Source organism: Rhinoderma darwinii, chromosome 13, assembly GCF_050947455.1.
Source record: "Rhinoderma darwinii isolate aRhiDar2 chromosome 13, aRhiDar2.hap1, whole genome shotgun sequence".
NCBI classification, from domain to species: Eukaryota; Metazoa; Chordata; class Amphibia; order Anura; family Rhinodermatidae; genus Rhinoderma; species Rhinoderma darwinii.
In genome coordinates, this window is record NC_134699.1 from 25,621,077 (window position 1) to 25,648,455 (window position 27,379).

General features: G+C 42.5%; 1 protein-coding gene and 1 long non-coding RNA gene across 11 annotated transcripts in view; one reads left to right on the plus strand and one right to left on the minus strand.

The window, feature by feature from the left end:
- The window catches only part of LOC142665489 (uncharacterized), a 30,450-nt gene extending 13,552 nt beyond the window's left edge, over positions 1-16,898 (plus strand). Inside the window, exon 4 of the long non-coding RNA XR_012851516.1 lies at positions 16,504-16,898. This is a non-coding gene — a long non-coding RNA (uncharacterized LOC142665489). The remainder of the gene's footprint in view (positions 1-16,503) is intronic.
- Positions 1-27,379, minus strand: part of RIMS4 (regulating synaptic membrane exocytosis 4) — a 185,547-nt gene that overhangs the window by 124,095 nt on the left and 34,073 nt on the right. For 4 of the 10 annotated variants that reach the window (XR_012851515.1, XM_075845191.1, XM_075845190.1 and 1 more), the window contains exon 1: positions 15,098-15,653. The exons of the other annotated variants lie outside the window; for them this stretch is intronic. Coding sequence is in view for 3 of the 4 variants with exons in the window: in XM_075845191.1 (XP_075701306.1) it covers positions 15,098-15,200 (103 nt within the window). In the remaining variant the exon portion in view is untranslated. Of the gene's footprint in view, positions 1-15,097; positions 15,654-27,379 lie in introns of those variants that run through there. 10 annotated transcript variants of the gene reach the window in all.

Genomic DNA, 27,379 nt, shown 5'->3' on the forward strand with positions numbered 1-27,379 from the left:
TAAACACCAGGAGGCAGCAGTTATTGTTTTGTCGGTGATTGTGTTCACCACTGTCCGCAGGGCCGATTCTAGCTTTTCTGCTGCCTGAGGCGATCATTTAAATGGCGCTCCCCCTAGATTTTGATTGACACCCCCCTGGCTGTTCTACATCACTAGCAGCCTCCTCCAACTCTTGTGGATGCGCCGTTGCCTTGTGCTGGCATGCGCGGTGCAGCCAGACAGAGTACACCTCGCTGCACTGTGTGTGCCCAAGTAGTACAAGGAAATGGCACATCCGAGAATGTTGGAAGAGACTGGTAGTGATGTATAACAGCTAGAGGGATGTAAATCAAGCATGGAAAGTTGGGTTTGGAGGCAGGACTATGTGAATCTTCAGGATAGCGGCACTGTTCCATGACCCTTTAATGAGTAATTAACCTATAGTGTACGCCGGTTTAAAAGTTGATTTTATGCATCTGAAAACAACATACAGGAGAATGTTTGGAAATATTGTCAGGTCATGTATTACTGCATGGTGGCGGTTGAAGGGGTTAAAACTACCTGACAGGTTCCCATTAAATATACAATTAATTGAAAACAATTCCATCTGCCCTGCAATTTTGTTATTAGAATTAGAATTAGAATTACAGCTCCAGCACCAAACTCTGACATATACGGCTCCAGAACAAGCTCAATACATATATACAGCACCAGAACAAAGCTCAGTACATACAGTGAAGGAAATAAGTATTTGATCCCTTGCTGATTTTGTAAGTTTGCCCACTGTCAAAGACATGAACAGTCTAGAATTTTTAGGCTAGGTTAATTTTACCAGTGAGAGATAGATTATATAAAATAAAAAAAAAGAAAATCACATAGTCAAAATTATATATATTTATTTGCATTGTCCACAGAGAAATAAGTATTTGATCCCCTACCAACCATTAAGAGATCAGGCTCCTCCAGACCAGTTACACACTCCAAATCAACTTGGTGCCTGCATTAAAGACAGCTGTCTTACATGGTCACCTGTATAAAAGACTCCTGTCCACAGACTCAATTAATCAGTCTGACTTTAACCTCTACAACATGGGCAAGACCAAAGAGCTTTCTAAGGATGTCAGGGACAAGATCATAGACCTGCACAAGGATGGAATGGGCTACAAAACCATAAGTAAGATGCTGGGTGAGAAGGAGACAACTGTTGGTGCAATAGTAAGAAAATGGAAGACATACAAAATGACTGTCAATCGACATCGATCTGGGGCTCCATGCGAAATCTCACCTCATGGGGTATCCTTGATCCTAAGGAAGGTGAGAGCTCAGCCGAAAACTACACGGGGGGAACTTGTTAATGATCTCAAGGCAGCTGGGACCACAGTCACCAAGAAAACCATTGGTAACACATTACGCCGTAATGGATTAAAATCCTGCAGTGCCCGCAAGGTCCCCCTGCTCAAGAAGGCACATGTACAGGCCCGGCTGAAGTTTGCAAATGAACATCTGGATGATTCTGAGAGTGATTGGGAGAAGGTGCTGTGGTCAGATGAGACTAAAATTGAGCTCTTTGGCATTAACTCAACTCGCCGTGTTTGGAGGAAGAGAAATGCTGCCTATGACCCAAAGAACACCGTCCCCACTGTCAAGCATGGAGGTGGAAACATTATGTTTTGGGGGTGTTTCCCTGCTAAGGGCACAGGACTACTTCACCGCATCAATGGGAGAATGGATGGAACCATGTACCATCAAATCCAGAGTGACAACCTCCTTCCCTCCACCAGGACATTAAAAATGGCTCATGGCTGGATCTTCCAGCACGACAATGACCCGAAACATACAGCCAAGGGAACAAAGGAGTGGCTCAAAAAGAAGCACATTAAGGTCATGGAGTGGCCTAGCCAGTCTCCAGACCTTAATCCCATCGAAAACTTATGGAGGGAGCTGAAGATCCGAGTTGCCAAGCGACAGCCTCAAAATCTTAGTGATTTACAGATGATCTGCAAAGAGGAGTGGGCCAAAATTGCATCTAACATGTGTGCAAACCTCATCATCAACTACATAAAAACGTCTGACTGCTGTGCTTGCCAACAAGGGTTTTGCCACCAAGTATTAAGTCTTGTTTGCCAAAAGGATCAAATACTTATTTCTCTGTGCATAATGCAAATAAATATATATGATTTTGACAATGTGATGTTCTGTTTTTTTTAAAATATAATCTATCTCTCACTGGTAAAATTAACCTAGCCTAAAAATTCTAGACTGTTCATGACTTTGAAAATGGGCAAACTTACAAAATCAGCAAGGGATCAAATACTTATTTTCTTCACTGTATATACAGCACCAGACTCAAGCTCAGTACATAAATACAACACCAGAACCAAGTTCAGCACATAAATACAACACCAGAAGCAAGCTCAGTACATATATATAGCTCTAGAAGCAAGTTCAGTACATATATACAGCACCAGAACCAAGCTCAGTACATATATACAAAACCAGAACCAAGCTCAGTACATAAATACAGTACCAGAAACAAGCTCAGAACATAAATACAGCACAAAACAAATACAGCTCAATTTAGTGCAACCCCTGTCATATAGGTTTGTACAGCGTAAAACTACAGCTCCCAGCATGGACCGAACAATGGTAAAGATATGCTGGGAGTTGCTGTTTCACACAAAATATAAATCATACCACGCATCATCTCGCCGCAGATCATATAGTGACCACAGTACTGATTAGAATAATAAACATTTATATTAAGTGACTCACCGGTGACGATCTCAGATTCTAGTTGTTCTTTTTCTCCTTTCTTCTCCATCCAGTCCAGGCCCCTATGATGACTTCTCCTGGGCCAGAGCCCACTTCTGCAGTTTACCGCTCAGATGTCTTCAGCTACTCACTATTCAAACATTTCTGCACCTATAAACGAAGATAAAATTCTCATGTTGCCAAACACTGCACCCCTAAACATAATAGCTCCATACACTGCACCACTAATTATAATAGCACCATACATTGTGTCCCTGATTATAATTGCACCATACACTGTGTCCCTGATTATAATAGCACCATACACTGTGTCCCAGACACACATAGTGCTCCCCGTAGATAGTGCCCCCTGTAGATAGTGCCCACATATAGCCCCCCTTGTACATTGTGCAGCACATATAGCCCCCCTGTATATGGTGTTCCACATATAGCCCCATTTAGCTAGTGACCCACATATAGCTTCCTCTGTAGATTGTGCCCCACATATAGCACCCCCTGTATATAGTGCCCCACATATAGCCCCCCTGTAGATAGTGTCCCACATATAGCCTCCCCTGTAGATTGTGCCCCCATATAGCCACCCCTGTAGATAGTGTCTCACATATAGCCTTCTCTGTAGATAGCGCCCCACATATAGCCTTCCCTGTAGGTTGTGCCCCACATATTGCTCCCCCTATATAAAGTGCCCCACATATAGACCCCCATAGTGTCCCACATATAGCCTCCCCTGTAGAATGTGCCCCACATATAGCCCCCCTGTAGATAGTGCCCACAAATAGTGCCCCGTGTAGATGGTGCCCCAGATATAGCGCCCCCTGTATATAGTGCCCCACATATAACCCCCCAGTATATAGTGTCCCACATATAGCCCCCTGTAGTGTCCCACATATAGCTTCCCCTGTAGATTGTGCCCCCATATAGCCTCCCCTGTAGATAGTGTCCCACATATAGCCTTCTCTGTAGATAGCACCCCACATATAGCTCCCCCTGTAGATAATGCCTCTCACACTTTTAGGTGGAAAAAAACAACTTTACATACTCACCTTGATCCCATTCACACGCCATCCTGTGTCAATGCAGGCCTGCTGGGGCTGAACGATGGCGCTGATTGGCAGGGCAGAATGACTTGCCCTGTCAATCAGCTCCTTTCAACAACGGAAGCGGCGCGATGACATCATTGCACCGCTTCCGTTGTTGAAAGGCACTGATTGTTGGGGCAAGTCATTCTGCCCTGTCAATCAGCTCCATCGTTCAGCCCAAGCAGTCATTCTGCCCTGCCAATCAGCATCATTGTAAGGCGCTGAATGGTCGGGCATGGAACTTGCCTGGCCATATAGATGCAGGTAAAATTAGTGCAGGACAAGGTGGCTCATCTCACCTCATGGATGGTGCAAGCTTAATCTCGCGAGATCTCGCTGTAAATGACAGCACAGCGTGATCTCGATGTGCTGCGTGAGTAAGTCACACACAAACGTTACTGAAGTGTCGGGATTGTGAATAGACATCTCGTCCTGGTTGGACGCGATGTCTATTTACTGTCAAGACACTTCAGTAACGTTAATGTGTGTGTATGTGACTGCACATAGTGAACAACGCAGGATCACTATGTGCAGAGTAAATGAATGGGGAGAAGTGTATGACGCTGATTGGTCAGCGTCATACATTTCTCTCCACAACCCCCACTTGGTCAAAAGTAAAAACACGCCCAGTTGTCTATTAAGAAAATCCGTAGCATAAAGCTAAAATAGGTCATAACTTGGTGAAAATAGATCGTTTTTCTAAAAAAACAACAACGCTGTAATCTACATTACAGCGCCGATCACATTATGTACAAGATAGGGCACTTATAATGTGAAGACAGAGCCTCTTTAAGTGTCTTAATTATTTACATACTTTATGGCCCTTTGGCAGAATAACTTCTATATATTGTATTGAAATACCTTTTAGCTCGGTTTTACAACACAGCTGCCACAACACAGACATTTATTTTAATTTAAACAACGCATCAAGTTTGATATCCAGCTTTCCAGAGTGAATGTACCTTCCACTGTAATTCCTTATGACACATTTCCATCAGATACATTTTTCATAGAGAAACCACAACTTCTCTAAATCATTTCATATTCATACATTTAATTCCAGAGCAACAGAAATACATTATATTTATAATATAAACTCGGCTCCCTGGAGATATAAATCCAGCATGCTGCAGCAGTGTGGACATGTGAGATTTCTCAAATCTGTCCATTACCAGGCAAAATGTACCTTTCTGCTTCCAGTTAATTATATTAAGTGTCCCTCGCTGGGCATATATTGAATTTATAGCCCTGTCTTTTATGAGGCTGATGAAATGTAAAAAGTATATACGATATAGACAGATGTACAAAACAGTATATTCAGATATATGTATTTATCATTCTTTTTGAGGAGCACAACATAGCAAGGCATCATTAAAGTGGTTGATCAATAAGACAACCCCTTTCCCTATGCCCTATTAGGTCTTATGGATATTATAGAGCCGAGGCCCACTTCTTAAGACCCCTCTCTATAAACCAGAGTGAAAAGCTGCTAACTAAGGCCTCATGCACACAACCGTAGCCATGTGCACGTCCGTGATTTTAGGGTCGGCCGGCAGCGGAGTGACACCCGCGAGCCGCCCTCAAATCGTGGGCCGAGCACATGGCTGCGTGCATTATTTTCTATGAGCCTGGACACGGCCGTAATAAGACATGTCCGTTGTTTTTGCGGTCCAGGCTCCTGGGCCATGCACGGACCGTTGATACCACATACCCCATAAAAAAAGTAGGGTAATCCTCATTGTTGTATAACGCGTGGAGACATGCAAATTATTCTGTTACGTCCCTATGGCCACCTATGCACTCAGAACCACTGGATTACTCCAACTTGCATATAGCTATTTCAGGCATTTTAGCTTTCATTAGTGTAAGATATGGAAACCAAGGCTTTATGGTTTAGGGTTTCAGAGAGTACGATTACAAGACAGTCTACAACAGTGGTCTCCAAACCTGTGGCTCCCCAGATTTTGAAAACTACAACTCCCAGCATGCACTGACTGCCTGTCCTGCTGGTAGTTACACAACAGGTTATATAAGGTTAAAGGGGTTCTCCAGGCATTTTGTATTGATGGCCTATCCTTAGGATAGGCCATCAATATCAGATCGGTGGGGGTCCGACTCCTTGCACCCGCGTTGACTGAAGGGGCCACGGCATTTGTCTACAGTGTTTTTACCAGGCACAGTGCCATACACATCTGTAGCGGCTGTGTCTTATTCACTTGAATAGGACCAAAACTGCAATCCCAGGCAAAACCGCTACGGATGTGTACGGCGATGTGCCTGTAAACTTGGAAAAGGCTGCGGACCCCACTGATCTGATATTAATGGACTATCCTAAGGGTAGTCTGCATGTCTGAGACGCGCCCCCTCCTCCTTCACTGTCCTCTGAAGTGTCTGTCGCAATGAACCAGCGAAGACGTCATCAGGAGGAGGAGGTGTGTCTCAGACTACGTTCCCTGTGCAAGTCTGAAACAGCGGCAGCCATGTTGGATAGAAGACAACGGGGACTGAGAACGAGGCAACGGAGAGAGAAGAACCAACCGGATGTAATCTAGGTAAGTTCAAAATCATTCTAGTATCTCTAGTTTATTTTTATGGACCCTTAGGCCTCATTCACACGGCAGGGTTTCCCGGCCGGGTGCCGGCCGTTCATAAATCGGCCGGCACCCGGCTGCATTAGGAATAATAGACCCCTAATGGGGCTATTCACACGACCGATTTTTTGACGGCCGGGAAAACCGGCCGTCAAAAAATAGGACATGCTCTATCTTCGCCCGGGTACCCGGCCGCCCGGCTCCCATAGAAGTCTATGGGGCCGGGTATTACACGGCCATCACCGGGATGTGTCCCGAGTGATGGCCGGGTTTTCCGGCGCTTGCGCTCTATCTCCTCTTCCTCACAGCGCAGAGTGCATGTGAGGAGGAGGAGTTGATGCCATTCGGACGAATGGCATCGCTGCACACTGTGTGGCAGGGCCGGGGTGTACAGCAGGTGGAGGGAGCGCTGCGCTGGCTCCCTTCCCCTGCTTGTTAAAAGCACCCTGGCCCGGCGACACCTTCGATGGCGCCGCTAGCAGCTGCAGCTGCTGCGGCTGCTACTACTGTAGCGACGCCACTATAGCAGAGCGGGGAGGTATCTCCCCACTCTGCTATGTGCTAGCCGCACTTTAGCTCCTTGAAGGAGCGGAATCCCCGTGTTTTCGGGGATTCCGCTCCTGGACAGAGCGCTTGATGTCTCTGTCCATATCTGGGCAGTGACATCAGGGGAAACTCCTGAAGCGGAATCCCCGAACACATGGGGATTCCCCTTCAGGAGTTGCCGCTGATGTCACTGTCCGGATCTGCCCAGCCCGGCACGGATGCAAAACTTAATGCAAACCGGCCGGGCAAAATGGCCGATTTTACCGGCCGACACTCGGGCTCAGGAACGACCCGGTCGTGTGAATCCCGCCTTAGGCAGCATGAAAATATATTCACTAGATCTTTTGCATGTCACAAATATTGGTGCAGCTCAATTAAATGTACAATTTATTTTTTTTTAAACTGGCATATTGCAAGTAGAAAGTTTACTTGATAGGATGCTGCTATACTCAGAACTCTACGCGCCATAGGGACATGTCCTTTTCTACAAATCACTAAGCGATACTATTTAAAAAAGCCTATCGGTATAAAGTTTATCATTTTTGTAGACTCCGAAAACTTGAAGTAGTTTTCGCAATATGCCATTTCACTACCCGGAACATAAACACATTATGAGAGGTTCACACGGCAAGTATGCAAATGGTCACTAATGAGCCATTGCATATTTATTTATGTTTTACATTATATTTAAATGAGCTGGTATTGTCTGTTCATATATTCAGATGCCATGTCATTTAATGTCATCCTGTGCGATAAGCTCACTGAAGATTAGAGTCTGAAAAGGAATAACCTGCAGGGAGGCGGATTTCTGCAAAATGATTACTAATATTTTATGATATTTCTGCAGACTGATAATATTTTCATTATGTGGATTAGACGTGTGAAAACAGAAGGAAAGATAATGTCTCCGTTCTCAGAAAATAAAGCAGGAAGAAGTGGATTGAACTTGCCTTTCACATGAGTTTTAGAATTCTAGGAATAGTTTTGTGTTACTTCACAAATATATTTGTATTGTGTCTGTCTTTATTTTTAAATTTTGGAATTTGCCAAATCTGACCTCCACCTCTTCATATTACAATGGAAGAAAGTTTGTTTAAGATTAAACTTCAAAACTGTGGAAGAAATTCGAGGGTCAGCCTTAGATTTCTGATGTTGTGAAACTACAACTCCCACCATGCACTGATTCTCAGGGCAATTCTCAGGGCAATTCAGCGACAGATTTTTCTGACGGAAAAAAATAAATCTGTTGTCTGAACGCCTAGACACCTCCCCGACCTGGGACAAAAGTACAGCACAGGCCATAAGGAAATGTGTCATAGTTAAACCAGCCTGAGAGAATGAGGCAATGTTCACACTCTTAGCAAAAAACGTCTGAAAATAAAGGGAAAACCGCTCCTGATTTTCAGCTGTTTTTTTAGCATCTCGCTTTTTTTGCTGCATTTTTGGAGCTGTTTTTCTATAGAGTTAATGAAAAATTGTTCCAAAAACGGCTCAAGAAGTGACATGCACTTCTTTTTCGCGGGCAGATGTTTGGAGGCGTTCTGCTTCCGATTTGTTGCCCGTTTTTCAGCTGTTTACGGCCCGAAAATAAGCTGTGTGCACATACCCTTACAGTGCCTGCTGCCAATAGTCCAATCAGTATTTGGTGCTCACAATTCCCTTGTGCAATATAGAAATGTAGGTAGACTTCAAGACGATATATAGATTTTATTTTCAAGGAATACTCCAGACACAACAGATATAGCATGTTATAGAGTGCAGAGCCTGAGAGGGCGGTACATGACACAAGGATGCTCCATTTTGCGTTATTTATATTCATGTATCATACACCGCCCCCTCAGGTCCTGCACTAGGGATAATATGGTGTATCATATTTGTCCAGAGTGTTCTTTAAGGCCAGGATCACACACACAGTTTTGATGCGGCTTTTGGCTCCGTTTTTTTTTAGCCAAAGCCAGAATCAGATCCAGAAGACGGAAAGGTATAAAGAAAAAACGGATACATCTCCTTTTTTTGTGTGTCTATGACTGTGTTTGGCTAAAAAATGGAGCCAAAAACCGTGCCAAAAATCTGCATCAAAATGGTGTGTGTGTGTGATCCATGCCCTAAAGTGTTTCTTCACTTAAAGAGTCTCTGTCACTACATTATAAGTGCCCTATCTCCTACATAAGGAGATCAACGCTATAATGTAGGTGACAGCAGTGCTTTTTATTTAGAAAAACAATCTATTTTTACCACTTTATGAGCAATTTTTAGCTTTATGCTAATTCGTTTCTTAATGCCCAACTGGGCGTGTTTTTACTTTAGACCAAGTGGGTGTTGTACAGAGGAGTGTATGACGCTGACCAATCAGTGACCAATCAGCGTCATACACTTCTCTCCATTCATTTAGACTGCACTAGCAATATAGCTATATCGCTATGTGCAGCCACATAAACACACTATAACGTTACAGCAGTGTCCTGACAATGAATATACATTACCTCCAGCCAGGACGTGATGTCTATTCAGAATCCTGACACTTCTGAATCTTTTCTGTGAGATTTCCAGCAAGGCAAACGTAATCTCGCGAGATTACGATGTAAACGGTCATTTAAAACGAGATTACGTTTGCCTTGCTGGAAATCTCACAGAAAAGATTGAGAAGTGTCAGGATTCTGAATAAACATGACGTCCTGGCTGGAGGTAATGTACATTCATTATCAGGACACTGCAGTAACGTTATAGTGTGTGTATATGGCTGCACATAGCGATATAGCTATATCGCTATGTGCTGTGTAATTGAATGGAGAGAAGTGTGTGACGCTGATTGGTCACTGAAACTGAAGGCAGGAATTTACAACCATAGTCAGACATTTTGAAGAGATATCTTTTGTCAAACATCAGCATACAAAAACACATCACACCACTTTCCATTGCCCTCCCTCTCTCCGTGTCTGTCCATACTGTGTATATATGTGCCTACTTGGGTTAGTGCACCCTTACACTAAAGGATGGAATGGCAGCATGACAGGTTACATGCACTAAACTTGTCTTCTCAGGCTTTTCATTCATTTCAATAGAGGTTACAGCTTGGGAGAAAATATTGTGATATGGAATATTGTTTGTTTATGTATCCGACACACAGTGCTGCAAGAAATGATGTACAAATAACTGGAAATATCCTCAATCTGAAAACAGCCTCTATAAATACAATGTAATTTATATGTTCTGTAGTCCACTGCTGAACATCAGTGGTAGAGAACATGATTAGCTGTCAAGAAGATATATTTTTTTAGATATAAACATTGTATATAGTGAAATGTAACTGTATTTTTCATTCTGTCACAGGAATCAATGATCTTGGCTACTGCCGTATTTTGAATGCACTGAGCACGTAACCGTGTGAACGAGCCCCCAATATTATAGTATCTGCTGTTTTAAAGGAACAGTAAATCTAGAAATGAATGATAAAAGTAAACTGGAGATAAACTTGTCCACAATGTTTATCAGTCTGCAGGATTTTCTGCAGCTCCTGAGACAAACAATCTTGTAGAAATCCTGCAGAGAGCAAAGGTGTTAATTTCTTCCTGATCCCTGCCATATTTATCTGGCTGACAGCTGAAGGGGGCAGAGCTTTGCTGTTTTAGTTTGTTTCCTATAACAGGCAGAGCAGTGGGGGAAGGCTCCTGCTGCAGTCAGTTGCCTTTCTGCCAGATACACGACAGATCTGAGTTAAGTGAGAAAATGGAAAACATAAAGAAGAATTCTTCATATATTTCTCAGTTTAAAATGCAATATGAGCCAGGATACGATCACTTGAATGGAGGATATGGCCTCATTCACACGAGTGAATGTGTATTGAAACAACGCACAGCACATGGACCCATTGATTTCAATGGGGCCATTCACACATGAGTGATTTTTCAAGCAGCGAGAGTCCGCTGCGTGAAACTTACTGCATGTCCTATATTGGTGCATTATCACGCACCTACGCGCCCATTGAAGTCAATGAGTGCATGAAAACCACGCATCGCACACAGATGCACATTTATGTGCCTGATTTGTGCATCAATTCAGTTGTAAATATTAAAAAAAGACCAAATTTGACCAAAATGAGCACCAAGAACCACACATTTATAAATATAGTAAACATAGCAGTAATACATTTGTAAATAATCCATATATTCAATGTTTGCATATACCATAGTCCCCGCAGACTGCTGGTGTATCTTTATTTTGTTTGCTGTTCCATTGTAGTCACAGCAGATTTTACTTTGTTAGGTGCTGAGTAACTTTTTTTTTTGCATTTAAGACCTTTATGGCATATCCATGGAATATGCCATAATTGTCTGCTGCATCTTAGAAGGGAATGTGCGTGGCTCTCTCCATTTACTTCTATGGGAGTTACGGAAACAGCTGATCACACATGCCTAATTATTTCCACAACTCCTATAGATCAGAATGGAAAGAGCCACGCGGCCACCTCTCAATTCATTACCTGCCTGGATGCGGCAGCCTCCTCACCAGGGGGGATTCCTGTACTCGACCGAGGTGTTTGTCCCAGAGCTTGCACCCTAATCTATTGTGGATAGATAGGATACCCCTTTAATGCATCTTGTCATACACTGTATGCCCTGCATTGTCTGACCTTGCAAGTTTTTGTAAAGATACATCCTACACTTATATTCAATTGGGCAGGAAATTGCAATAGAGCAGGAAATGAACATACCAACCCAAGCAGATTCTGAATTAGCATGCAGAAAAAAAAATCCATGTGATTCAAGACACAAAACTGGCCTACAAAATACTAAAGCATCTACAACCAATCATAATAGATTTTATCCAAAAAACACAAACCTAGAAAATAATCTAAAAAACAAATCAGAAACTTTTATCATTTAGAAAACTGGCTTTTTCCATGTCGTGGGTCGCTAATATAAGTTGAGTCTTATTTCATCTGATAGAAAACACAGGAGACTTGGAGGCTGATATTGGTTTGTTGCAGTCAAGAAATAGGTTTGTTTCCAGTTTAATGCAAACTCTCATTATTGACTATTACAATATTCTCCTCTGTAACCTCAATGAGCAGAAAGATGTTCTCTATTCTAATATGGACTTTGACTCTATTCCCCTCAATTTTCATTTATTAGTGCACCCCCTACACAGCCTGTTATCCATACACTAAGTTATATACTCTTTTTATAAAACTACTGAACCCATGCTGCCGTCAAACTAGGCACTACATGGCAAATTTAATGTGAATTGGAACTAAATTCCGGGATACTGGAGTTCTATTTGAAAGTGGTATTCCATATTATATAAGTGATTGTTACTATTGGAAACAAACTCAATAATAAATAATCCAGATAACATAAAGACAAAGAACAGAAGATACATGACAATAAGTTTCTATAAGAAGTAGGTTGCTTATGAACAATGTGAACATTGTACGTTTTATAAACCAGGAGAACCTGGAATACTTTAAAGAGACACTCCAGTGATTTTTTTTATTGCGTTTGTAACGTATACCTGATAAAAAGTAGGACATGTCATCCTCTTATTGGGCGCTTTGTTGCCAAATGATCCTGGCCGCAATTATGTCACGTGATCTCACTGTGATCGGCTGATTCTTACAGCGTCTGCTGTGTGGACCGGAAGTCTCTTTCACTATGCATTCCTATCAGACGCTCAACGTGACATAATTGCGGACAGAATATTTCGGCAACAAAGTGCCCAGTAAGGTGATAACCTGCCCTACTTTTTACCGGGTGTACTTTACAAACGGGGGCAATAAAAAAAATCACTGGAGTGTCTCTTTAACTCCATCCTAGGCTCAGAGAAGATCATTACTTGCAGTGTACTGTATACTTTTTCACGATTGTCTGATATAAAAGCCAAGCTTTTAAGCTTCACAATAGAGACTCGGTGCCGTGTTCCAGCCACGCGGTTGCACAGACTTTCTGTTCTCGACAGGGGAGCGTTCTCTGTGTAATTGACATATGTTCACCCAACAGCTGATACAATTCTACAGCCAATAGACAATATGTATCAAAAGCAGCATGAGGCGATGAATTCTGCCTACGCCGACATACAGGGGCATGCCATATATTTCTGGATATCTATACATTAAACAGCACCTTAGAATTTTTAGACACATTTTGCATTATTCACATGACCTGATCTTCTTGTATCAAGGCTATGCTTACAATGGAAGGTTTTCTATTTCTAAATGCAAAATACTAATGTATTGTATCTTCCATCTATCATGGCTTCCCCTTACATACAGTGCAGGCACTAATTAAAATTAGCAGTGGTTTTCCTATAATTAGTGACAGAGATTTGTCTGCTGGGACTGTAATGATACAAGGCCTAAACCCTTGAGGGCAATACAATTCCCAATGGCCAAGCTGATAATATATAACCAATCCTTGCGTTCGATGAATGACTATGAATAAATAATGGTGCTGTGTAAATGCCGGTTATGTTCTGTTCACAACTTTATTACTACATCGTAACCCTCAATAAGGCCTACAGTCCTAATGCCCAAAGCTATTGTTAATTTCCTAAATGTTTTCACGGCTTTCTCCCCATTTCAATGCCCTTCAATGGTATTATTAAACAAGTAATCTGTATAATCTCAACAAAACAGTGTATGAAGGAAGATCTATGCGCAATGAATTCCTTAACATTAGTAACAGCTGTAGATTTGTGGATTAGATTTTCAGGAATTCAATCTTCGAACAGGTGTTAATTCAAATTGCTCATATGGGTATCTGGGCACAATTGGTTAATAGTTACTGCTAATTATTTCTGTATTATATGTTTCTTTTAGACAGAATGTTTTCACTAGATATCACTATATATATTATATTGGCACAACTGCTGGTATTCCTCAAGCTTGTTGCCCCGCACACCACTATTCTGAAACCCTTCATTCCCCCAGTCCATGAAAAAATTGGCACTGCATTACAAGGTGCTAAGGGTGGCCCCGGCGCAAGGAGATGATCGCTGCTAGGCCCCATTGCTGTGGCAGTCGCTCTATAGCAGGTATGCCACTGTGTTGTTAGCATTACTTCTATGAGTATTATATATTCTATGGACATAATGTATACAATAAGACTAATTATTATTGTACACCTATGCTGCTATTTTATACATCATGCCATCTACAATGTGGACTGTATCACAAGACTGATATATCATTCAGCTAAAAGTAGGAAATAGTGGACACGTAAAGAACAGATCATCGTCATATAGGTTGACGTAAGGAAGGCATCTCTATATCAGTTATTAAGTAACAGTATTTATATGCACCAATGCTATGCCCTAACATGGTTTCTGCCTCCCAGTATTACCTGGCTACCTACTAGATGGAATTGCTTTTAATTGTAAAAAAATATTTCTTATATGTGACCACAGGTACTTGTTGTGCCAGAGGGATTTTGTCAATGACTGGTGCATATGTCCACCAGTCTGAAAGCTACAATACATTATTAGACTGGGGTAGAATAATTACAAATTTAGTCAATGGTCCAGACAATGCCACGACTTCTGGCCAAACTAGTAATGCAGGTCAAGAAGTCAGGTGCAGATCTATCTCTTGTGGATTATTCTTTGTGTATAAGACAATAGCCATGAATCAGACACTAATATAGGATTGTGGAGAGTTCCTACTATGAGATATGTTATTAACAATAAAAAAAAATCATAAATATTTTCTTCTGATTCTCCCCACACAACCATCATCTTAATGAGACTTTGTAGATCATCTCAGTTACACCACTTCATCGGCAATGGATTTAACCATTTAAGTGCTTACACTCTCATCCATAGTAATCTACTGCAGATACCTGATCACGCTAATTGATTAAATCTGCGCATTGATATATTTTAATCCTATATACTGGCCTGGCCATTAACCAATTGTGAAAATTAAATGCAATTATAGAAAGGGTATAAGTGAACAAGAGTGCTTTTTAATGAACTAATAGACCTTATGGGTTTAGGAAAAAATATACATCTTTATCACTTACAATGGATATTTTGGTATGATCCAACTTGACTGGACCATACCATAGTGCGAAATTGTACAGTCTACAAAAAAAACACAAGTACAAGACCCCAAAGCTAACAATGCTAGATGCTTACCCCCATCTTCTTCATCAAAGGAGTTCATGCATGGGAAGTAGATGGCCAGAGCCTCGAATGATGCAGACAGACTAATCCGGCTCTGTGACCTCTCCATGAACATGCTTGGGGCGCTCCCCGGATCTGACTGGGGTTTCGGGAGCTTGGACGCCCCATTTTTCACTCGGAGCACTGCACGAGGCGTCTTGGCAGCTTTTGTGGGTCCCTAGATATGAAGAAAAAGCCTCTGTAACCTGCTGCACCCCAACAAGTGCCCCTGTACACAACAGTCCTATGGATGCCGTTTGTAGATGGTGCATTTACAGAAGCAATATGTCCAGCCTTTCAAGGTACAGGATCCAGGTCCCAATCACCAGGTGAAATACAAATAATCCCGTGCACCTCAGCTGTATGGAGCTGTTCCCCCTCTCCTGCTTTCTTTCTACTTGCAAAGATCGCTGGTTGACTTCATTCACAGAGAGATGACAGGAGGGGGCTGAATGAAGTCATTATTAGGATGCATATTGGCCAATCAGTGGATGCGAAGAATAAAGGGAGGCTTGGTCTCGGGCACAGCAGAGCTGAGGATGAGAGAAAGGGGTTGGCAGCACATTCAAAGCATCTTTGCACACAGTGGCTCCGGAGATGTCTAGTCATTGCTGATATGAACATACATACAAGACTCCATTACATTGCAATATAACATGCCTGTCACCATTTTCCTTCATATAAACACATGACTTATAGCTCCTAATGTGAAATCTGATGCTTCGTATTGTGGAGCAGGTCTCCTTTAATCTAAACTGACCACAATGTTATATTGAAGATTTGATGTGATTAAGAAATTAATGTTTCTTCCTTATGATTGCATGTTCTGATTGTTTGTAGCAGCAATTCATTCAATGTCCTATAGACTGCAACTGTCATGCGACAAAAAAATCTATATGTAGTATTAGCGTCAGGACTCATGCACCCGAGGATATTCAGGATACATACCAGCGCTGTATCGTATAGATTCTAAATATTGTGCTGGTGCTAAAGTTATCCTATGGCGGTGTGTGCTTCATTGGATGTCGTACATTGGACCACATTACTTCTCTAGAAATTAGCATTTCTACAGAGAGAATATGGTCCGGAGTACGGCAAGCAGTTCAGACAGCAAATTGCCAAAATACAGTGTTCAATATGATTCCATATTGAATGACATATTGTGCACCATGCTGTACACGATCCTGTGCACGAGCCCATAGAACGATGTAGGTTTCGAAACCTGTAGTAAAACATTGAATATTTGGTCTAGGTAACCAAGTATTTGATATGGTGCATTTTAATTGCAGTTATTGTGAAAATCATGTTAGAAATTCATCAAGAAATGGTTGCATGTGACAGATGTTATCTATGTAAATAATATTTTTTTTCCTTTGTAGGCTCCAGTTATTACTACTACATACGACATACTACAATCTGGACACCAGGATGCTCCAGAATGTCCTGTCTGGTTCTTCCTTCGTCTTCAGTCTTCTCACTGATATGTTCATAACTTTTGTGACTATATGCATTCATCTTGCAGATGGTCATACTTTTCATTGTCTTACTCAAATCTTCCAAGATATTTTGTCATTTTTAATGAGCTTGGTCTTCTTATAGAATGTCCAAAATAAGACGGGTTAAGGCCTCATGGCTCCACGCAACGTTCAAGGCTTACGGAACAATAATACGACCCCTATAGCAGAGTACGGGGCCATACTATACCTACATATGCCTCCGACAAGGGCATACAGAGGTCTTTTCTGTCTAATTCCATATGAATCTGGCAATAAAAAATTTTGGGCCATTTTGTTTTATTTGTGGGCAATGGATAATTAAGTGATTACTACTGCAAACTGGACACCTATGGGGCCATGCTGTACATACCTATGCATACGATTTGAAATGGGTATACAGAGGTGTTTTCTGTCATAATCCATATGAATCAGACAGTAAGAAAATTGTGGCATGTTCCTTTATACAGTGTTGTATTGGCGGCACCATCAGGTGGCACACAGGGTATCTACTGAATATATCCAAACTACAGCGCGTAGGGACTCTGTGTGCCACATACAGGCTGTCATTTGCATAAGTACTTAGGCTACCTGCACACGAATGTTGTTTTTGTCAGTGTGATAATAGTTTTTTTTAATGGATAGAACACTGTGGGACCAGACTGCAAAACTCAAAGCAGGTCCTATTCCTGTCTGACGCCATCCGTGTACTATCCGTATGCCAATCGTGTTTTGCTGATGAGTTGCTAGGCGACGGGGATCATGTGACTATCTCAGGGTGTTGGGACAAGATAGTGACATAATTCTTCTGCCTTTGTTTTTCTTTCTTGCGGATCCATGAATATGGGTGACATACGGATGCATTACAGACATACCAAATCGATTAGAAGGAACAATGATGACACATGGACAGCAAAACGGACAACGGATCTGTTCGTTACGGCCCGCAAAATACAAACGGTCATGTGCATGTAACCTTAGTCTGGTCACTTGTGCTACATGGTAATGCTTTATTTGATCAAGGATCCAATTGTTTTGCCGATGTCCACAATTTTCTTAAAAGTCTCAAAGTTCAAAGATATCAATACTTCTACTCTTCTGGCAACATATGTCAACTACTTCTATGTGTTCACCATCAATTACACAGTTCCTAACATATAGAAGTTTATTGATCTTTCTTTTAGTAAATGTGCATTTTCAATCATTGTTTTCCAGCCCTAAACCTTAATATATTTCCAGTTAAATTATAAATGGGAGCCAATATCTGCACCAAGTAACTATAATATGTTACAATTCCGTGGACTGTGGCTGTTGCGCTAGTCATAGACTTGATTATTATTATACTTGATTATTGACAGAAAGCTAATCATTCTTAAAATTTCCCTACCAAGAACTCAAGTTAAATTACTTCTAAGTCTTTCATCCCTTACTATTTTAATATATGCAACAAGCTTCATACTTCAAGTGTTTGTTAATGAACATCAATCTGCTTTACAAGGACATAATTCCAGCACTGAGTTAGTGGGAAATAACTGGGCACCTTTCTGTATCTACATATCAATGACCTATACACACCAGCTTTATAGACTCATCCATGTATGTTTTTTATGGGGTTATCTCAAGTCCTTCCCTAAATGAGGAAATGTTGGCGATCAGCTGATTGTAGCGCTCTGGCAGCTGAAATGTAAAAGTCCTATGAGAAAAATAGGGCGTGGATAACGGTAGAGGGATGAAACAGCTAAACCTGTCAACCTACTAAGGAGGATTGCGTTCTGTACACACCTTTTTACAGTTCTACCACAAAGGTTCAACACCTTGATCCACCATGTTTATGTGGATGTACTGCTGTCATACCCGAAAGGACCATATCCTCCCTATCATGTGACATGGCATATGAGGTGATGGATCAATGGCCACAACATAAGAAAAGAGAAAAGTCTAGCATCGATAAAATGCATGGGATTGTATAAATGGACTTACTTCAGACACAAAGAAAAGTCACTGCTTACGCATTTCAGACAAGAAAGCTTTTAATAATATGCTATGAACTCCTATGAAGTCACTTTAGATTATATCACCCCTTTTATAATTCAGATGTAATCTACTGTAACTGTGGTAGTGATCAGAAAGCGACTTGCAGGAAGACAAATCTGTGGCTGGAGCCCAGTGGCGTATCTATAGTGGTCACGGCTGTGACAAGGCCCCTAAGCCGGGGGGCGGCCCCGCAGGTCCTCCTCACCAAACAATGGCTGAGTGTACCCTTACTTCTTTTATGCTCTCCATCCAGCACAGCGTGGCGTGCGGGCCCTATTACCTTGTGGGGGGCAAAAAGGCGATTATTACTATGGGGCACACAGAAGGGGACAATTACTGTGAAGCACAAAAGGAGCATGACTACTTTGAGGGGGCACAAAGGGGGACTTTTACCGTGTAGGAGTAAAAATGGGGCAGTTATCACTTTGGGGTATTATTGTTTGGGGCACAAAGGAGGGCTCTATTACTGTGGGGCACAAAATAGGCATTATTTTGTACTAGGCACAATGGGGAAATTATTACCGTGTGGGGCACTAATACTTTTTAGGGCATAAAACAGGGCACTAGTACTGTGGGGCACTATTACTGTGTAGGGGCACTGAGGTATTGGGAATAGCAGCAGGTTTGTGAGTTCGTGTTCAGAGACAAGTCGTGGTTAGGAAAAGTCGTCATGTCGGTCAGGGCCCATATAGGGAAGAAAGGAGACTTCAATCAGAGAAGACGTCACCAGTTAGTCACTGGATGTAACTGTACTGTATTCATTTTTCACTGTGTTGAACTGGTGGTATCTATTATTTGGTGACTGCTTATTTAGAGTTTTCTATAGTACATAGAGCTGAGCCATTGACTCTTGTGCCCCTGATCTTTTAAGACCCTAGCAAGGCCCCTCGCTGGCTGCTAGTGCTGCATCGATGGGTCGGTTGAGAGGACGAGCTGCAGCCAGCGGCCATGAAGAGAAGTTACGCACGGGAGGGGAAGCAGAACTTTTGCACCAGGGCCCATGAGCCTTTAGCTATTTCCCTGCTGGGCCATGTTTACAGTAAGGTATAAATGGGGAAAATGAACTTGTAGCCTACTTTGATCTGCCTGGTGCTTTGACATTGTAGGCAGTCCTGATCATTTGTTGAAAGTCTTTATCCTGTGATATATCGCATAGTTCCATAGAGATGTTTCTTACTCCTATAATTGCAGGACAATATATTATTGTCAGATGGGAATGTATTATTGGGATTGCAGCTATGATTATCATCAATTTTGTTGTATGTCCACTACACTTTAATATATTGTCTACTTCTTATTTTCAAATCAAGCCTTTAACATGGCCCTGCGTGAAATGCCTTCCAGCTTCAATTTGTTATCAAAAGCTGTTCACAATACAACAATGTTTTTGAATGCCAGCGTTTGTAATGATATACCCCGCTGCGCTTCAAGCTGCTGAGTCCTTTTCTTAAATGAACCATTAATCCACCTCTACCAATCTGTGTTTTATTAATCAATTGACAAATTGTGCTTTCAAATACGTCACCTATAGAGTTTATCCATCCGCTTCACTTTCCAGTTTGTTTGCTTATATTCTTCATACGTATTAGTGAAGGGCAAAAATAAATATTTCACCAACTAAAAAACATTTTGTATCAAGCCCCTACAAACACATTTTTAAACAGTTTGATTGCTCCCTGACCAGACGTTCCAGAACTTTAGGCCGGGTTCACACATCTCTTATATGTTGCAAAACAAAGTATAAAATAATGTAAGCAAATGGAGTTTTTATAAACTCTGTTTACTTACAGTATAAAAAATCAACAGTGGATTCTGAACATGCTGCATATTCTAAAATCCACAGCATGCCCTATCTATTGTGGGTATGATGCTAATTTTCACCACAGATTTCATCTATTGCAATACAATGAATAAAATCGAAACAAAAATTTACAACAAAATCCGAATGTGTTACAGATGCATCACGGGTTTCTAGGATTGTCCAAAAGCGTAATATTTACTCAATGTGTGAACCCAGCCTTAGGGCTTGTCCACACGTAACGGAATTGCTGCAGAAAATTTCTGCAGCAATTCCGCAGAAACTAGCAGGATTTCCACTGCGGAAAAAACGCAACATTTCCTGCGTTTTTTACTGCAGAAAATGGTGCAGATTTTGCTGCGTTTTTCACAATGTTAGGAGATAGTGACTGAAAAACGCAGCAATTCAGTCCACTTTCAGCAGCAGGAATTTGTTAAATCTCACTCACTTTGCTGCTACTGTATTCTGCTGCTTATTTTCCGTCCACAACTCCGGACGGAAAATACGCATCAATTCCGCTACGTGTGGGCAAGCCCTTATACTTTCAAATCTGGACCCGGAAAATGCCAAACATTTTGGTGATTTCCTGCTAGTCTCTAGGTTAAGGCTATGTTCACACAGAGTATTTTGCCGAGTTTTTTGACGCGGAAACCGCATCGCAAAACTCGGCAAAAACGGCCCGAGAACGCCTCCCATTGATTTCAATGGGAGGCGTCGGCGTCTTTTTCCCTATCTTCGACATGCCCTATCTTCGGGCGCTTCCGCCTCTGACCTCCCATTGACTTCAATGGGAGGCAGAGAAAGCGTATTTCGCGCTGTTTTATGCCCGCGGCGCTCAATGGCCGCGGGCGAAAAATGGCGCGAAAATCGCCGCGAAAATCGGCGTGCGGGGAGAGGAATATCTGCCTCAAAGTTCCAAACGGAATTTTGAGGCAGATATTCCTCCCCCAAAATACTCCGTGTGAACATAGCCTAACAGAGCATTGTACTATTGTATTTCTATATTAAAAATACATTAAAGATTAAATTTATTTTTTTTCGATACCATGATATACAAAAAACAAACAACGAACAGACAAGTCTTCTATATGTATTCAAAATAGGTAACCATTTTTTTTCTCCTAATAAAGCAATTTAGGATTCCTTGACTCTGGATTTTGTTTCGGAAAATCTGCAGCATAATACGGTAGAATTGAACAAATCTCATCCACACGCTGCGTAAATGATGATCGGAAAAAACGTTCAGAAATTGACCTGCGGTGCGATTTTTTAATCCGCAGCATGTATTTGCGTAATCACTGCTTTTGTTTTGCTGGTTTTCCCAAGTTGAATTCAATAGGGAGGTAAAACCCGCAACAAATAGCAGATGTTGCTTTTTTTGTGGCGGAAAAGCTGCGATTCCGTCGCAAAAAAACGCAACTCAGAAATCGTATACTTACCCAGAATTCAGTGCTTTTTCGACCAGGCCGGCCTCTTGGGATGGGCCAATTACAGGTTGTAGCGGTCACATGGGATGAAACGCCATCCCAGGCGGCCAGTCTGCAGGATGTCAGAGGGTAAGTACGTGTTGTTTTTGGTTTTTTTAAACGTGCAGTTTTCCGCAGTGGACATTCTGGCTGAAAAACTGCACCACAATTTGGTGCTGTTTTTTGGCTGGAATTCCCTGTGGCTGCCAGGGCGGATACGCTGTGTACCTTTATGAAGCATATCTGCCCTGTGTGAACGTAGTAAAAGGCTGGGTTCACACTGTGCATTTTAATACGCATTTTGTTTTGTTTGGGTAGACAAAATCCCATGAAAAAAAATGCATGCTAAAACCGCAACAAAAATGCAGTATGAACCCAGCCAAATAACAAATGAAAAAAACCTATTAATACAGTTGATCTACATTAACATGTAAATAATAGGGACACCTGCAAACTGAGTTTTCCTCTATAGCCATAAACTCTATTCAGCTGTTTTCAGGCAGATTCTGTTTCTGGGGAAGTTAGGAGGTGACAACCAATATGGTCACCCAACCCAGACTTTGTTATAGCACTAGACGTGACTTGCTGGATATGACATCACCATGGCCATACGACGCACATAACGAGCGTTCACAGAATGCTTGTTCTCAATCATTGCGCTGTGTAAACAGGGCAATGATCAGCTGATGAACGAGCAAACGTAGATCATATTGTTGATCGTATCGTCTAGTTTCTGAAGGAGAAAATATTATCTCTGTCGGCAGAACATCTCCCTCATCTGTGTAAACAGGGAGATGTGCTGCCGACATGATAGAAAATGATGGGGACGAGCGATCGGAGTAATGAGCGCTCGTCCCCATACATAAACCCTTGTGAAAGCAGCGAACGAGCGTCGATCAACGAGCCGTATCGTTGGTCGATGCTCATTGTTATGGCCAAAATGGGCCATGTAAAAGGACCCTAAGGCAATGGCATTTTACCTACAGGGTCTCAGGACAGGGTTTTTTTTTAATACACATTGGTAAGCAGCAGATTTATGTATTTAGTTAAAAGCAAACCATTAGTGTATGTGCACACACACTAATTACGTCCGTAATTGACGGACGTATTTCGGCCGCAAGTCCCGGACCGAACACAGTGCAAGGAGCCGGGCTCCTAGCATCATACTTATGTACGACGCTAGAAGTCCCTGCCTTGCTGCAGGACAACTGTCCCGTAGTATAATCATGTTTACAGTACGGGACAGTTGTCCTGCAGCGAGGCAGGGACTTCTAGCATCGTATATAAGTATGATGCTAGGAGCCCGGCTCCCTGCACTGTGTTCGGTCCGGGACTTGCGGCCGAAATACGTCCGTCAATTACGGACGTAATTAGTGTGTGTGCACATACCCTTATTACTCTAAAACTCCCTCAGTGTTCTACTGAAAACCAGAGTTATAATTTATTTTATTTTATTTCTGTTACTTATATAGTGCCAACACATTATGCAGCGCTCTACAAAGGTCCACTCTTAGGGGGAGTTCACACAGAGTTTTTTTGACGAGTTTTTTTACGCGGAAAATGGGCCAAAAATGCCTCCCATTGATTTCAATGGGAGGCGGAGGCGTTGTTTTCCCGCAGGCAAAAAAAACGTCTCGCGGGAAAGAGAAGGGACATGCACTATCTTCGGGCGTTTACGCCTCTGACCTCCATTTACATCAATGGGAGGCAGAGAAAGCATATGCGAACGCTGCGAAAATCGGCGTGCAGGCAGAGCAAAATCTAACTCAAAATTTCAAACGGAATTGTATATAGCACTTGTATATAGTGCTACACAGCAATCACCCCTTTATAATGCCACATAGCCCTCCAAAACAAAAAAATATTGTACTTACCTTGCCCCGTTCCCACGACGGACGGAGTGCTGCACTGCCTCCGGGTGGTGCGCATGCGCAGACCAGCGTGATGCAGTGACGTCATCACGCCGGCCTGCGCAGGGAGTCTTCCCAGCGCCTTATAGGCTGCAGGCCTAACTTGGCCTGCAGCCTATAGTATTCATTTGTATCTGCGTCCTGAGTACGCAGATATAAGTGAATGTGGCTGTCGCTAGCACCGGGGCCCTCTCCGGTGCTAGCGACGCCACTAGGCATGAGGGGGCCTGTGCCGCTCGGCCAATAAATGGCCCAAACCGCCCTAATGATGATCCTCCACTGTTTGTGCCTAAGCTTTAATGTTATCATTGGTTTGGAGCATAATTCTGAGGTAATAGAAGCGGGTTCTCTGTTTAGAATCCTAATTTTTTATGCAGTGTAGAGAGCGGTTACAAAGAGCGTCTCTTGCTCTGGAGCACCTTGTCAATGAGGTTTCCAATTCATTAACAAAAAATAAAAACTGCCAATTCTTCCTGGAAAGTCCCAGCCTGATTATTTTCAGCATTTTTATTTCCGCCTTATCCAAACTTCACACAGAATATGAAATCTAAAAGTCGCTCTACAATGCAAAATAAACTTTGAAGCAATGAACGCCTTTCTTCCATGGGATCTACAAGAGCGTCTTGTGGAATCCTTCACCTAGGCATACTACCTAGCGATTCCTCCTCAGTCTTTTCATCCAACCTACCCTTGTCACTTGTAATAATTAACCCCTTCCCTCCTCAGCCATTTTTCGGATTTTCACTTTTGTTTCTTCCTCCCAACCTTCCAAAAGCCATAATTTTTCTGTCGATATAGCCATATAAGGTCTTGTTTTTTGAGGGACAGGTAGTAGTTTTTCATGGTGCGATTTATTGTACCGCATAATGTACTGGGAAGCTGAAAAAAATTATTTGTGGGGTGAAATGGGCAAAAAACAGCTATTACGCAATTTTTGGGGGGGTTTGTTTTTACGGCGTCCATCAGGCGGTAAAAACTTCAACTTCAACTTATTCTACAGGTTGATACGATTACGGCGATAACAAATTTATGTTTTACCACTTTTAAGAAAATAAAATTACTTGCTAAATTAAAAAAATCTTTTGTGTCGCCATGTTCTGAGAGCCATAACTTTTTTATTTTTCCATCAATTTAGGGATGTGAGGGCTTAAATTTTGCAGGGCGAGCTGTAGTTTTCACCCGTACCATTTTGGGCTAGATATACGACTTTTTGATCGCTTTTTATTACATTTTTTTGGAGCGCTAAGGTGACCAAAAAACAGCAATTTGCGTGTTCTATATATACGGTATATTTTTTTTACAGCATTCACCGAGCGGGTTAAACAACGCTATTTTGTGATAGTTTGGACTTTTACGGATGCGGCGATACCAGTTATGTTAACTTTTATTTTTTGTAACATTGATTTAGGAAAAAGATGTGAAAAGGTTGTTTTTTTTAACTTGTAATACTTTTTTTTTTTGGAACATAAAAAAACCCTTTTTTTAACTGTTTTTTCATTTTTTTACTAGTCCCCCTAGGGGACTTGAAGCAGCGATCGTTGGATCGCTTGCATGATACACTGCAATACTAGTGTACTGCAGTATATCGTGATTCTGACAGTCTCCTTTGAAGCCCTGCCGGAGGCAGAGCTTCAAAGGAGTACAAAGATGGCAGACCTGGGGGCCTTTATTAGGCCCCCAGGCTTCCATAACAACCATTGTAACCGGCCAATCGTGCAGCAGGCTGGCCCCTCTGATTCTAACACTTTAAATGTTGCGGTCGCGATTGACCGCGGTATTTAAGGTGTTAAACGGACGGAATTAAAGTGAGCTTCGATTCCGCCCATTGCAGTGAGGTGTCGGCTGTATTACACAGCCGTCACCTTCTGTGCATGGAGCGCGCTCAGCCTGTGAGCGCAGTCCATACTTCCGCTTAACCCTAATCACGTACAGTTACGTGATAATGCGTTAAGGGGTTGTGGACTAGTGTCAATCTTTTTTTGGATAATGCGTCATCACAAACTCTACATCTCTTGTACCTGTTCCAAACATTTCCAATCAAAATACCCTCCCATTTTTCTGCACATTACTACGTTGTCCGAACAAATGTGCCAAGGGCGTATGTACCATAGAGGTACCCCAAGTGGCTGCTATGGGGCCCCTGGTAAGAGGGCCCAGTCATGGTTGGTCCCATACCCTTTGTGTAATGTCGGGGTAGGGAGACGGACAGGTGAGCCCTAATCTACCCGCCACTCAGTCCCTGCCTACTTGCATGGCCCGTCCTAGGCGACGGCATACAACTGGACGACGGTCCCTACGCTCACTATGTGCACGACAGACAAGACAAGGGTACAAAGAAGCAAGAGAAGTGGGGCAGTTGCCCACGGCAACACCGTGAGCAACAAGAGTAGTGGACGAGCCGAGTCAAACCAGGAGAGTACGCGGTAGCAAAAGCAGAACAGGAGAATAGTCAGTCAAGCAGGGTATATATGAAGCAGAGGTCAATAGTAATATCAGGAACAGCAGAGCCAGGAAACAGGAGAATCACAGGCAAAGGACAAGCAACAAATGAAGGTATAAATAGACCAAGGGCGGGAGCTAGAACCATCTGGCCATAGGTTCTCCCACTCTTCAGCATACCAGCCTGAGTGGTAGCAGATCGAGTCACTCTAGCAGACCTAGGAACAGATGCAGGCTGATTAACCACGGGCGTTGACACAGAAGCTGTGTCTGGCAGATCCTTTACAGTACCCCGCCTCTTATGAGGGGCCACTGGACCCTTCCTAGCTGGACCTGGCTTGTTGGGGAACCGAAGATGGAACTTCCTGAGCAATAACCCAGCGTGAACATCCCGGGCGGGTACCCAAGTTCTCTCTTCAGGCCCGTATCCTCTCCAATGGACCAGGTACTGGAGGGAACCTTGGAACATCCTGCTGTCCAGCATCTTGGCCACCTCGAATTCTACCCCTTCAGGGGTGAGAACAGGGACCGGAGGTTTCCTCGAGGTAGCCAAGGATGGGGAGCAGCATTTCAGGAGGGAGGCATGGAACACGTTGTGTATTTGAAAAGATGGGGGTAACTCCAGCCGGAAGGAGACAGGGTTAAGGACCTCAATGACCTTGTACGGCCCTATATACCGGGGAGAAAAATTTTTGGACGGAACTTTAAGGCGCAAATTTTTAGAAGACAGCCACACCAGATCCCCGACCACACACAAGGGGTTAGTAGAACGTCTTTTATCTGCCTGAGTCTTTTGTATGCTCTGGGTTGCCTCAAAGTTCTTCTGAACCTGGGCCGAGACTGTGCACAGTTCCCGATGAACGACATCTACCTCGGGATTGTTGGAACTACCAGGTGAAACGGAGGAGAACCGTGGATTAAACCCAAAATTACAGAAAAAGGGGGAGACCCCTGATGAGTTACTGACCTGGTTATTAAGGGAAAATTCAGCGAGGGGAATGAAGGAGACCCAATCATCTTGACAGTCAGAGATAAAACACCTTAAATATTGTTCTAGAGACTGATTAGTCCACTCAGTTTGGCCATTAGTTTCCGGATGGAAGGCCGAGGAGAAG